Source organism: Aquila chrysaetos, chromosome 16, assembly GCF_900496995.4.
Source record: "Aquila chrysaetos chrysaetos chromosome 16, bAquChr1.4, whole genome shotgun sequence".
NCBI lineage: Eukaryota > Metazoa > Chordata > Aves > Accipitriformes > Accipitridae > Aquila > Aquila chrysaetos.
The window spans coordinates 12,423,185-12,436,899 of record NC_044019.1 but is presented as its reverse complement, the minus strand read 5'-3'; the positions used below and the strand labels follow the sequence as shown (position 1 = coordinate 12,436,899).

At 48.7% G+C, this 13,715-nt stretch overlaps 1 protein-coding gene across 2 annotated transcripts; it reads left to right on the top strand.

Moving 5' to 3' along the window:
• Positions 1-3,366: 3,366 nt before the first annotated feature.
• Positions 3,367-7,291, top strand: LOC115352123 (insulin). 2 transcript variants are annotated; one of them, XM_041129348.1, is made up of 3 exons: positions 3,367-3,415; positions 3,971-4,174; positions 7,155-7,291. In XM_041129348.1, exons 2-3 carry the CDS (start codon positions 3,988-3,990, stop codon positions 7,289-7,291), a joined length of 324 nt encoding a protein of 107 aa, XP_040985282.1. In that variant the 5' UTR covers positions 3,367-3,415; positions 3,971-3,987. The 2 variants fall into 2 exon arrangements, with proteins under 2 accessions (XP_040985282.1, XP_040985283.1); XM_041129349.1 differs by having other exon boundaries at positions 3,369-3,409; positions 3,966-4,174.
• The last annotated feature ends 6,424 nt before the right edge of the window (positions 7,292-13,715 follow it).

Genomic DNA, 13,715 nt, shown 5'->3' with positions numbered 1-13,715 from the left:
CAGCCCCGACGGTGGCAGCTGAGTGTGAAAGCAGTGGCGGGGATGCGGGTGGCGTTTCGGGGTCCCCGGGTGCTCTCCGAGAACCCACTCGCCTCCAGACCTGACCTTTGCTGTCAGTAAAACTTGCACAAACTTGTAATTGTTAACTAGTTCCCCCATAGCGGGCTTGTTATTTTTTCAGGACAGGGTTCGAAAATGCTAGACATCTACAGTAGTAAAGATTTTATTGTGCTGGCAACGGACTGTAAAACTTGATTACATGACACCGGGGATTGCCTAAACCTCGTTCCCACTGATGCAACTGCTTGGGGTCGGGGGGATGTGAGTGAGGGAGGTGGCTTCAAGTCACGTCTAAAGGTGGTTTAGCACGAAGGGCAGGAGCCAGGAGCAGCCCACTCCCACCCAGCTGCTCCCACCCTTTGGCCAAGTGAGCCCAATGTGGAGCTGAGGATCTGGGGGGGTCACAGGAGGCACGTGTAGCTGAAACAATGGACGAGCGTTTGGCCCGTCACTGCCTAATCCCATGAAAATTATGGGGAAGCCCAACCTGGAAGGAGTGAGCTGAGATTTTTCTTCAGACAAACTTTTTCCATTGAGAAATGGGCTCCCTTTTTGGCCCCTTCTCTCAGTTTGCTGCTGACATGGGAGTTTTCCCTCTAAGACAAAACTTTCCGCGGTTTATATCCATTTTATATCCATTTACATCACTGCTAGCATTTTTTGTATTCCAAACGACCATTTATGGTAAGAAAATATGGTTTCCAATGAATAATCAAAGTGATCATATTTTGGAAGGGGAAAAAAAAAATCATAGTAGGAAACTTCTGCAAAAAAAATTGGCCCATGCTGAACTTTGAGCCAGCGTGGTATCTTTTTTCCTCCCAATAAATCTTCTGGCTTATTTCTGCACCCAAACTACAGCGAGCCAAGAGGGATTCCTGAATGCTCGGGTACAGTCAACCCTTCCCCTGCTGGGGCATGCTGTGGAAATGCCACAAGCTTTTCGAAGCTACCTCCAGGATTTGGTTAGCTAAGAGTAAGTGAAGCAACAGACTAATAGTGTGGCACTTCCAACACAAAATAAAATAGCTTTTTTTGCTACATCAGTGGGGTAAACCTCGGGGAAGGGGGAAGCCCAGCAGGGAAGCTACCCAGAAGGGAGAAGAAAGTGGACAGAGGAGCCTCCTTACAAAGTCCCACTGTCAATAAAACATGAATTCAGGTGAGCACAGGTAATGTTCAAAAGTGCAAGAAGGAAAAGCCTAAATGGCAAATCTCAGTGTGTGATTAACCTGGGGAACACCCTGCTCCGGAACCTTACCAAGGTGACCACTGGACTGAGATCCATCAGACCTCATGCAGTGTGGTGACTGCAGGAAAACAACTGCTAAGGGGATCTGTAGGGTAATTCTGCAAGTTGTCCCCTTCATGTGAGATGCCGAGTCAGGGCCTCCCTGCCCTGGAGGAAGCATGAGTGGCACAAGGTTTCTGCTCCTGGCTTCAACAACCTACTTCAAATGGGGTAAAATGCCAGGTTTTATCCTGTGTAGCTGCTAATTCCCCATCTTCTCCTGGTAGAAAGAAGGTCTGAGTAAGTGAATTCCCTGTACTCATATCTTGCTGAAACCTGAGACCTTCTTCATGGGTATACCACTAGGTCATTCAAGTACATCCAATATCTTTTTTGAGGGGAAAGGAGACAGAGATAGTGTTACACATTCTGCAGAAATGCTATTAACTGTAGTTGAACATCACAACTTGGATTTATTAACAGGAGGCTGAAAGACCTACATGGCAGGGGATGTAACTGATAACCCTGTCTCGCATCCGTTTGAGCAAATGAGTCCCCTCCCTGTACGCTCATCAGAGATTTACCATTTCTCACCAGCCTTTTTGCAATCGTAGTCATTTAGCAAACATATGATACTTCACACTTAAAGCCATGACAGGGGCATATGGGACTTCCTACCTCCTAGATGCTGATGGATGGAATTGCTTTGGCTACTCAAGAAATCAAGGGTTTGGCTCGAGCCTCCAGGCATTCTGCGGATTTCAATGAACTTCCTTCTGATTTATACTGTGTATGGAGAATAAGGCTTATTCTAAGTTAAACAAGCAGCAGAGTTCAAACAGATGAAAATGTCTCCTTTTCAGTGATGCTGAGCACTTGTAGTCTCAAAATTTAGAGCAATGGGAAGTTTGAAGATCATCTCATCCTCAGTATTTAAAATGGGCCTTTTCAGGCAGAAAAAAAAAGAAGTATACTTTAAGCAGAAAAAGGTACAAACATGCTCTTGGTGGCAGAAAAGTCGAGCACAGAGGTATCCAAAAAATGGGGTAATGTTGTGAAAGAGAGAGCGAGCTAGGTCTGTTGCCAAAATCAGACCCACGAAAACCATGAAACCCATCGTCTCGTGTTAAAAGCAAACTTACCAGCCAGAATGGAGATAACCAGCTATCTCTTGGTTTTCACTGGGATTTACCAGAAATGTTTCTTGGTGTTGAAGACACCGTTTTGGGCAGAGCCCCAGAGAGAAGAACTGAGGTGCTCAGAGCTCTCACCTGCAAACGGCAGAGACTGAGTCTCTGCTCTGGTTAATCCCAAACAGGAATTTGAAGGGGCACCTGGCAGATGAAGGAGGGGACCTGCCTTTCAGTGGGCAAAGGGGGAAAAGCTTATTTTTTCACATACAAAATTTCAAATGCTCCAACTCTGGCCTTGTGCTGAGCTAAAACAACCACCCAAGGTCTCCTGCAAAATGCAGATGGTATTTCTCCCCCAGCCCAAGCTGTGGACACGTGTCTCTCGCTGTGCGCCGCATGGCCAGTGAGTGAGGCTGCAGATAGCCTCTGCGCAATAATGTGTTTTCCTTCCTCTAACACCTGACAGTAGCGTGGTCTCACTGACAACTTGGTCCCATTGCTGCATACTTTCCAAGGTGATATTAATCAAACAGATTAACATGTTTGCCTTTAATTTTACATTTTAGAAACAGCTGTTGAGCCGCCTCAATGCCAGCAGTGCCTATAGCCAGCATTAGTGTCATTAGTAATCATTGCAGCTGTAATAGCGCCATTATCTCCTGCTAAAAGGGTCACTGATGGCTCAGGACAGAGCTTCAGGGAAGCAAAAACAGGTCGGATGAAATGAGATGGAAACTGCAAACTGTTGCTTCTCTCTTAACTTGCATAAAGACCTGTGGATGCTGCATAGAGGGAAATTAATGTGCACAAGCAGCAAAAATTTTGGCTAGAGCGTCATCAAGGAGGTGGAGCTTGTGTAAGCTCTTCTGTCACTTGGGCTAATGTAAAGCATATAAATATGGGAAAGAGAGAATGGGGATATTACTACCAGCCAACCAGTCTTCATCTCTCAGAGCAAACTTCTCTCCATCTCTTGCTGCCCCTTCTTTGGGTAAGTCTGATTGCTGCTGTTTTAGCTTCTACCTGTTTTGCAGAGCTGTTTTCTTAAGGTGATGTAGCTGGTGGTGACAAGTGCTGGCTCACTAGTCCAAGAAGATGAGGTGTCCTCAGGTCTTTGAGCACGTCGTGCTGGTTTTTGGCCATCATCATAAATAACAGCCCCTTCTGACTTAGCAGTGAGGGTTTTTCCTCTGAAGATGTCTGCTTATCTCAGGTCTCCTGGGCATGTATGCTACAGGGCTTGGTGGGATGGCTCTTCCAGTCTCGTTTGGTCTTTTGGAGGAAGACAGCAGGGAGGCCAGGACTGATGTGAGCATGTGGATGGAGATGGACTTCTGGTTATAATCATTCGTCATTTACTGTAAAGACTTGTAAAGCCTGATGCAGAAAGCTCTCCTTCCCTCTCAAGCTAGGGCATCTTTAGAAGGTCCATCTGCTACTTTGGTCTCATTTTCATGCCAAAGGAGCTGAAGGACACAGGATGCTTGACGACAACTTATTTCTCCCTCCTACACCTCCCTGTGTCTCCTCTGCCTCTTAACCCTAGGCCTCACCCTGCTCACCATGGCTCTCTGGATCCGATCGCTGCCTCTCCTGGCCCTTCTTGCTCTTTCCATCCCCGGGACCAGCCATGCGGCTGCCAACCAGCACCTCTGCGGCTCCCACTTGGTGGAGGCTCTCTACCTGGTGTGCGGAGAACGGGGTTTCTTCTACTCCCCCAAAGCCCGACGGGACATTGAGCAGCCTCTAGGTAAGTCAGGCTCACCGTGAATGCAGTCGTATGCTATGCGATGCAAAATGTAAAAACTGCCTATCTTTGACAGTGACACCAAGAATGTCCTTGATGGGGAATGCCAGGAATACCTTTAACATACCAACAACATCACATTGCCAATGAAAAGGTCTTCAGGTTAAAAAGGCAGATGGGAGGGCATGCAGGGAAAGAGGATTTATGAGGCAAAAGGAATTGTGCCTGAAAGCTCAAACTTGACTATTTCTTTGTGTGGCCATTACACTGGCCTGGGAGTGGTCATAGAAAATAAAGGTGGAAGGAACCCAGGAAGCCTCCTCTGCCCCCAAGACAGGATCAGTTGTCCCCATCCTATTCCTGACCCATGCTTGTCTAGTATGTCCATAAAATCCTCCACTGAGAAATCTTCTTCTGCCTTCTGAAACTGCCTGTTCTCATGCTTAACTGACCTTCTTCTTGAGTGTTTCTTCCCAATATCTAACCTGAACATCCTTTGCTGTAAATTATTTTTTGTCTTCTCCATAGTGAACACGGGGAAGAGTCTACTCCTTTCTTCTTTATGGCTGCTTTTCAAAATATTTGAAGACTGTTCCAATGTCTAGTTTTAACCTGCTCTCAACTAAATCCCCTCCAGACTCCCCCCCACTCCCCACCCCCAACCTTCTTAGGTCATATTTTCTAGATGTCTGTCCATGCAAATTGTTCTGCATTTAGTTCACATCCTTACTGACTGGTGATGTCTGGAGAAGTGTACAGGACCCCAGCTGAGGCCTTGCCAGCAAGTAGAGTGAGCAATCTGGAAGAAAAATATTGCATGTTTTTCACACCATGTTCCTGTCTACACAGGTGGTTTGCCTTTTTCAAAGCAGCACTCCACACTTGATTGATAGTGATCACTGTCTCCCTTGGATGCCTTGGCCCTCCCTTGGGTGGATCAGCAGTCCTTGAAGGACCACTACCACAGCCAAACCCTTGTCCTAGATGTGCAATGCAGTCTTCCTGCCTACCTTTAGCATCTTTCCCATTTCTTACTGAACAGCATCCCCTCTTTTCAGTGTTTCTGTAGTTTCAAAGACAATTTTTAGTACTAATATTGCCCTTCAGGAGACCTGCAGCCCCCACAGCTTTATATCATCTCTTATTTCATGGTGGTGAAATGCTGGTGGAGCTGCTTCGTTTCCCCTTCTTAGGACTCCTGGACCGCTGATGAGTGCAAGAGCCAGGAGGAGATGACAGCCCTACCCACACACCCTGCAGTGCAGTGCTGGGTCAGTGCCCGTGGTCCAGCACTTTGTGTCTGCATGGCAATGCAGGTGGCGTGAGGCAGTCCAGAGAGCTGCCCTTCGACACAGTATTTGTATCTAGATGGGGCTAGCTCCAGCTGTAATGCAAGGATGATGTTTCTCCTGGAGATGGGTAACTGCAGTTCTTCTCAGCTTTGGCTCCTCTATGAATCCAGCAAGTACACTCTCTCTTCTGTCTTCCAAGCTACTAATGGAGACCGTAATAGATGCAGAAGAGACCCCTGCCAAATCCCAGCCATTTCAAGATGGACCATTACTTAACCTCCTCTGACTACGATACACCTCTCCTACCATTTCTCTTCCCATCACACACTGGTTTCATTTGTATCTGATTCCTTCTCCTGCGTATGTAACCATCTTGTGAAATAGTCTTAGAGGTCTTTGGAAGGTGAAGCAAGGTAATGTCATAGCAGAGGGTTTGCCATGATTTGTTTTGAATGGCCAGCTGGGCTGTTAGTTGCTCCCTTCTCTGATTATTTGTTTCTGAAGACCGCCATGAATGGGTTCGAAGTTTCGTTAGCCAAATTCCCTAAATACTGTATGGAGAATTTCATCAGGGCCAACCAGTTTGAAAGTATCTGAGGACTTTCCACCTCTTTTTCCCAGGACTTTTGCCTGAGTCACCATCTCGTTGTCACACAAGCTGTGTTTACAGTCTGCTCGCAGCTGGCTGGAAGGATGAAGACAAGTAAATCACAAAACATTGACTAGCTATTTCCTCTTCTGCTTAATGCTGGACTAAATCTTTCCTAAATTTTCCTCCTAGCACACTAGCATAATGATCTCTTGTTACTCTTGTGCCTCGTTCATTGCATCACACTTTGGGGGCTTGGGGATTTTGCATCTTGTGCTGTACTTTCATATTGCCCTAGAAACCACATCTCATTCTCGCTTTCCAGGCATTTTCTTTTTGTTGTTAGGGGCTCTTTTCTTCCTACAGGAAAAATCACTGCTTTATTTGCCATTTTCTATATTTGGCAACTAAAACCTGAACAGTTCTGTCCGCAAGTTTTCAAGTTCCCACCAGCAAACGAGACATTCTGTTGAGTTTTGTGTGTGTCCAAATACCCCAATTCATCATTCCTTCTAAAAACTCATCCCCAGCTGTGAACACGGACACACATGAACGCTTTTGCCATCGGCTCGAGGCTGCATCCTGGCAGCCAACAGGAGCAGGCTGTTCAGGACCAGCTGGGAAATGCATCCAGCCCGAGGACTGGACTGTCCTTGCAACCCCATGGACATCCCAGTTGTTTGCCCAGGCTCCCAGAAGAGTGGGTAACTGCCAGAGGGAGGCTGCAGTCCCAAGCAACTCATGTCTCAGCCCATTTTATCATCTTTCTTACTAGCTGCTCACCCTAAGGAGAGTGCAGGGTTTCTCTTCTTCTCCACACCTTCCTCAGTAAAGCCCCTGTATCCCTTTGTCCCTCACACTGCTGATATCCACTCAGCTTGGCTCCTTCTGAGCATCATAGGATTATTTTGGGAGAGGAAACGCACAGCCTGAAGGTGCTACAAGCAGCATCAACCCGGGGAAAACTTTGCAACTTCCTCCCCATTTTCTAGCCAACTCTGGCTTAAAAATCTGGTATCTGCAAAGGGGGTGTCTGCAGGACTCAACAGCCAGGGCTGATGCTGTGTGATATCCCATGGCTTATCTTTTTCTTCCCTGGCAGTGAGCGGTCCCTTGCACGGTGAGGTAGGAGAGCTGCCCTTCCAGCAGGAGGAGTTTGAGAAAGTGAAGCGAGGGATCGTCGAGCAATGCTGCCACAACACGTGCTCCCTCTACCAACTGGAAAACTACTGCAACTAGCAGCGATGCCAGTGGCAGGGAGCTCATGGGCCACAGGCAGAAGCACACACTTATGCTACTGCACCTTCAAAGCAATTGAATAAATGTTGTGGATCTATTTGACCGAGTGTGCCAGTTCATGCGTCCATGTCTCCGGGAGGGGGCACTGATGTTTACTTTAGGGTGTCATTGTACGTGCTCTGGTAACGCAGTTTCAAAAGGTCCTGGAGCCACCCATCACTTCACACTATCCTTCTGCCATCCAAATGAACTGCCTGGGAGGGAGGGAGGAGGATTACGCAGTGCCAGAGTGGGTATGCAAAGCACCCAGTACCTCCGGTGCCCAGGGGACGAGGAGGAGAGGGCAGAGAGGCTTGAACAAGATTTCTCTTTCTAGGGAAACATTACAGGGGAGTATCTGTGGTAATGACATGCTGATCAACTTCCTGCAGTTCACAGCCCAAATATAACCAGGCAGCTGGCAGACCGAACTTCCTCAGCTGCGTAATGGAAACAGTTCAGATTAAGCAAAGAATTAAGTCACCTGTTAATTGTACCCAGAAAAATCGTGGGTGACCACCATGACCAATTTAGAAAGTGTGTCCAGTTCCCTCTTCTGCTTGTGGGAGGCTCAGGCAGAGTCCTTGCTGTGGGACACCCTTGTCATTCACAAGTATTCGACAAGTCACGTGCAGAAAGCAGTTTTCATGCAAAAGGAGTTTTAAGTGCATTGGCCAAGAACTGGGCATTTCAGGGCAGCATCCCTGCTCCTGTTGCTGCAAACATCTATTGAGTATCTGCCCCAAAATCACTGCTTTCTGGGAGGAAAAGCTGCCATGGCGATGCCAGCTGGCTGGGGTGGCAAAGAGTGTGGGGAAGGGTCATGCCCCCTCTGCCAAGGGACTCCTGTGCCAGTGTAGTGGAAGCCATGCAGGAGGTGCCCATGGGATGGGCACACCCTGGCAGAGGTGGCAGCAGTGGCTGGGGCTGCATTTTGCTGGTGGCAGATTTTGAAAGCTGTTCTGAGAGAAGGCTGTGGTTTTAACAGCCTCTTTTCCCAAACCAGATCCAACTGCCTCCATCGGAGCTGTGCAGATGGAAGCTGCCATCTCATCCCTGCCAGGATGCGTTGCTCCCGCTCCTATCATGGATGGAGAACAAAACTGGCAAAACCACTGCTAACTGAAGGGCTGGAAGAGCAGCCAGAGGAGCTGCTGAGAAGAAGACACAGCCATAAAATAGGAAATCAGAAAGCACCAGCGATTTGCTGCGGTGACCCTCCATATGGGCTCCCTTGATGCATCCAAGAGCCATGACAGGGGCCCCCTCCTGCAGCTGCCACACCAGTGCTGCTCTGCTGGTGCTGCTCCCCCTGACCACCCTTCCATCCCTCTCCATCGCCCCTTCCTCTGGGCCCTGCTGAATATTCCCAGCAGCAGAGCTTGCAACAGTGTCAGGCAGCCATGGGCCAAAATCTTGTGGTTATGAAAGCATGGCAAGGTGTTTGCTGTTTCTGAGCTACTTGGGTACCACCGAACCTCACAGCATATAGCTCCAGTGGTTTCTAAAGGCGACTCCCTGGAAACAATTCTTCTACCTGTCCTCGTACCCCATGAGATCAGGACTGGTGTTACTGCAGTAAAAATAGCAGAGCTATTGTTCATGGTAAGGCCACCATCATATTCAGGCATGCAATGGAGTTCCAGCAATCCCATACATCCATCCGCCCCAAGGAGATCTCATGCTGATCCCAAAGGCAGAGTGTCGGGTCTGCTTGCATGGTCTGGAGGGAAAGTACATCCAAGAGAAGTGCTCCCCTCCACAGATGAAAACCCAAGACTTGTTGGAGTTGAGCGGACTTGTCCTGCATCACCTAGGACCGAGATCCTGCACTCAGCATCAGAGGTCCATGGAAAGAAAGAAAGTGAGCAGAGAGGCTCTTCTAAGACAAGACTGAGAATTTCTAGTGCGAATCTGAGATTTCCATCTGTACCTACCCGACAAAATTGTATAGATCTGCTGATGGGAAAGTTTGGAAGTATGAATACTGGAAGAGAAAGAGGTGGTGTATGAGGAACTTTGGGTGCCTGACTTCCAGACTGGTGCTAGCACTTCTCCAAGTGCTGCACAGTGGTGATGGAAACAGCTGGAAGAAGAAGGATATAGACAAGTCTGTGGAGACACCTCCCGCTTCTCTATGAATGGGTCACATGTGTCATGCCAAGGACAGGCACAGACTGGAGCGGTCTAGAGCCCTCATTTGTAATATCAGAGCTGCATCTTGCATTACAGATATAGCCTACACGTGTTCAGCACCAAAGGGACCAGCAGTCACTTGCAGCAAGGTCGAACTCCCACAACAGAGCATGGTGGTTCCTGCGTCCAACCCAGAGCTGTTTATGTGCCGGCACTCTTGCCCCAGTAGTGATACTGGGGCGAGGACAGCTCTTTGGAGATGCCCAGCTCGTTTCCTGCCTTCTGCCATTGTTTGGTTTGCTCGTTTGTTTGTTTGCGTTTTCTGAATGCTCTCAATTAGGACTGGTTGGGAAATTGCAAATGCCACGTTTTTTGCTGGAAAACATTGATTCATCAAAATCAGCACTTCCCACAGGACCAGACTGGTTTTAGCAAGGCAGGATTCGAAGGGATGAAGGGACACGGGATGTTCAGGTGCCCGCTCTGCAGGCATCAGAGCAGGGATTTCATCCTCTGTGCCTGATTGCCCAAGACCACACACTAATCACCAGGCTCTGGGCTACCCTGGGGTGGACTCATCTCTTCCTGCTGAAAAATTCCAGGAGGTTTCAGCAAACGCAGATTGGGAATTGTTTTGAAATCTTAAGATGAGGCAGGACCATCCTCTCCTACCCAGCTCAAGATGCAGTCTGATACTTTCTTGGCAGATTTGGATGCTAGATGAGATGGGGGTCTGGACATACTGGGGGCCCAGCGCGTGATTACTCAGGGCTGCAGCAGAAGAGAGAAGGATGAGGAGCAGAGAAGGGCCGTGGTGGACATTCTCCACCATTCCCCTGCCTTTGTGCCTCTTGGGAAAAGGAGACAGCAGGTCCCTTGGTGGAGAAGAGAAGAGGAGGGAGTGGTGACGACCTAGGGTGGGGAGGGAGGGATGGCCCCACATCTGCTGGGGGGACCCAGGCAGTCTGAGCTCTCTGCAGAGCACATGCAGCTGCTGTTGCTCCCTTTCTCCCCAAAGCAAGAGCTGTCCTGGAGGTGTATGGCATAAGGTGAGCTACACTGCTCTCCGGGAGGTGCAGGAGAAAATACTGCATCAATATAAAAGCTGTAGAAAACCTAAAAAAAAAAAAAAAAAAAATAGTCCTTATTGAATTCACTTTGCTTTCCAGAACTGAAAATAACATAAAGGGCCAGCTCTTCACTTCTTAAAAGCTGCAGCAAGGTGAAGGCCAGAGGAGAACAAAGGTACTTTTTCCCCTTTTTTCTGGGACTCCAGGGAAGGAAGACGGAAGGCAACCCTATGCACTTTCCGCACTGGAGCACATGGCTCCTTGGCTTGCAAATGTGATGCTGCCGGCTCGCTGACCCTGTGCTGTGGTAGAGCAGGCAGCTTTAGCCCCCTACCTCACCCAAACCTGAGGACGGGCAACAGCCCAGCGTGTCCTTAACAGTGGTCCAGGATGGGATTTCTTTATAAAGCCTCCCTCAAACCCCTGTGCCCTTGCCCAGGCCATTCCCTGCTCTCAGATGTGCTTGGGAGATGCCAGATCTTATGAAGTCCTTCAGGAGAAGTGACTCAGGGACAGGGAATGCTGCATCCATTGACCTCCCTCCCCGTTCCTCCTCTTGCCAGGCTTTGCATTGTGATCTTTGGGAAGCAAATGCACCCAGCCCCCTTTATTCTGACTCAGCAGTTGCTTTGAAGTGATTTTTGCGGTAGCGGTGGGGCATCATGCCCGGCTAAAATATCTTGGCTCTGCTACTCTCGCAACAAACTTCCAAAGGTCTCATGCTAGCGGTGGAGGGCAATTTGAAGAGAATGCAAATAAAGGTTTCGTTCGGTTCATTCATGCTGCTTGAATAGAGAATTGAAAGCTGAGCCACAGAGGGGTTTGCAAGACAAATTCTTTGGCCTGCCGAGTTGTTAACACTGCCTAGAAAAGAAAGGACCAAAGTTGCCCGTTTCCTGCGTGCGCGAACCCTTACCCAAAAGGGCTCTGCTCTGGTTTTGAGGAAAGGGGTGCGACGCACACAGAAACGGGAATGGAGGGGAGCTGCTGCGGGGCACCGACCGGCGGGGTCCCCGGCGGCCAGGTGACAGACCGTGTCCTCTGGGTTGCGGGATGGGCTGCGCTGCTCTGGCTTATCTGGAGAGGAAGGGAAGGCTGCCACTTTTCCGGAGCTAATCCGACTGTATTATTTCCTTTCCTGGGAAGCCACAGATAGAAGAATGCTGTCTATTACCCTGGGAACTCACAGATTCACTCTATGTAAGAAAAAGCCAAACTATACCTTGGGATTTTTTTTTTTTAACCATCTTATCAGCTTTTTAGGAAATTTTAAACCGGCTTACAGCCTCTCTCCTTATCTGCAGCATGATTCCTTAATAACTGACTTGCAACGATGACTCAAGTTGGAAAGCATGCATTGAGCAGATTGAGTGTTAACATCCCAAATGCCCTCTGATTTAGATCAACCTCACCAAAGACACCTATTTTGAACAAAAAGTAGCCCTTCTTCCTTCTCCTTTCACCCTGGGCATGAAAAAAGCTTTAGGTCAGGCTATAAATTGATCTGAAAAGTCATTGCCAGTGCATTGTCTCTGGGTGAATTATTCCGGCGTGCAGCAGGGAGGAAGGAGGCTGTTTTTTTCCAAGCCCAATGCCAGGCTGGCTCTCGCGTCCCCCCGGTCCTGTTGGGCAGAGCAGGCGGGAGCAGATCCGGGACAATAACGGGAAGTGAAACAAGCCCGTAGGAGCACACAAGGGAATGATCCGAGCCTCAATCCTTTCCCTCCATTCCCAGCCAGCTTCAGGAGCGACAGGGGAAGGTGGATGAACCATTTGGGCTCCTCTGACCTCCTTTCTGTTGCTGAAAGGGCTGGCCAAATTATGGCGCTTTTTTTTCTGCCTGGTAAATGCCAGGATTTCCAGGATGCACGTGGTTGCTCACACTGAAATTTCCCACTAAATGTTTTCAGATTTTGGAAGAAAATGGATAACAGAAATAAATTTGGCTTTTGATTTCCAGGTTGTTGTTTGGGCTTTGTAATGCTGGATTTTGTGTGGGGGGGTGTTTTACAGAACTGCCAACTTCTGAAATGTAACTTTTTCTCAGAAAATAACGCAGCTTCCTCTTTTCCAATCAAAAAACGGAAAATCAAATATAAATGACACCACCCACCCTACATTGACGATAAACCGTTCTGTGGAAGTTTCAATGGAAAAATTTTCTACCCTTTTTTCCACTTATCAGAAACCTCCTCCACTTTGGAGGCTGGGACCCAGCAGGGTCCTGGCTCTGCAGATGTGCCTGCCGGCAGATCTCGCACACCCAAGTTTCCAGCTTCTCCTACCTGGTATGGGAACGTTTGGGGGGATTTTTAAAACTTATTCCCCATAAATGCTGTCTTGGCCCCTGGGCTTCTGCTGATTTCAGTGGTGAGAGAGAATTCACGGTGAAACAGCTTGAGACCTGACCCACACCTAGTTAAAGCACACCCAGGGTGCAAACTGTAGCGTGCTCCTCTCCTGCCTCTGCAATTGCTTTTTCAGTCACTTCTTAAATGTCTGCAACCTAAAACTGGCCACTTTTTTCCAAATGCTGACACCTTGTCCTGAAATAATGAATTTCAACCCCCAACAGGGAAAAAAAAAAAGACCCCACAAAATTCTGATGACATGTAGACAGGTTATTTTTCAGTCCTAGTCCCAGTGCAGGTGTTACAAGGCAGGTGTCCAAAGCGCTTCCCTGTGCACCCACCTGTGTTTTGGCTGACTGAAGCACGGCTGCTTCTCGGCGGTGAGGAAGCGGTGGCAGGGAGGGGACGAGGTCGCCCTCCGGTTCGTGCAGCTGCGGTGGGCAGGGGGCACCCGGCTCAGCCTGGCTTATGCCGAGGAGGTGGGAGGACCGCCAAAGGCCAAAGCCCCTCTCGGGAAGCGCTCCTCCAGCAGCTCCTTTGCTCCTGCAAGATCGCTGACCTCACCCTGGGGACACAGAGCGGCACCGAGCACTGACGTCATGCCCGTTTTTCCTTTATGGTTTTGACTACAGAGCCCCGATGTCATTCTCGAGATGCTTGCCCTTAATCTTCACCCCGCGGAGCTGTTGCTTTGACTGCCCCGTTTCGCTGTGCATCCCATTTAAGAACATAGGACTGGGAGCGACTTTCAAGCCATTCGCCTTGGCCCTTGCTAACCTCGCATCGCTGTGCCTTCTTCATCTCCAAAAAGGCTTTTTACATCCCGAT

Coding starts and splice junctions, on each gene's coding strand:
- LOC115352123 (XM_041129348.1), top strand. CDS start 3,988: ATGGCTCTCTGGATCCGATCGCTGCCTCTCCTGGCCCTTCTTGCTCTT. Junction 4,175..7,154: donor GGACATTGAGCAGCCTCTAG/GTAAGTCAGGCT, acceptor CTTCCCTGGCAG/TGAGCGGTCCCTTGCACGGT.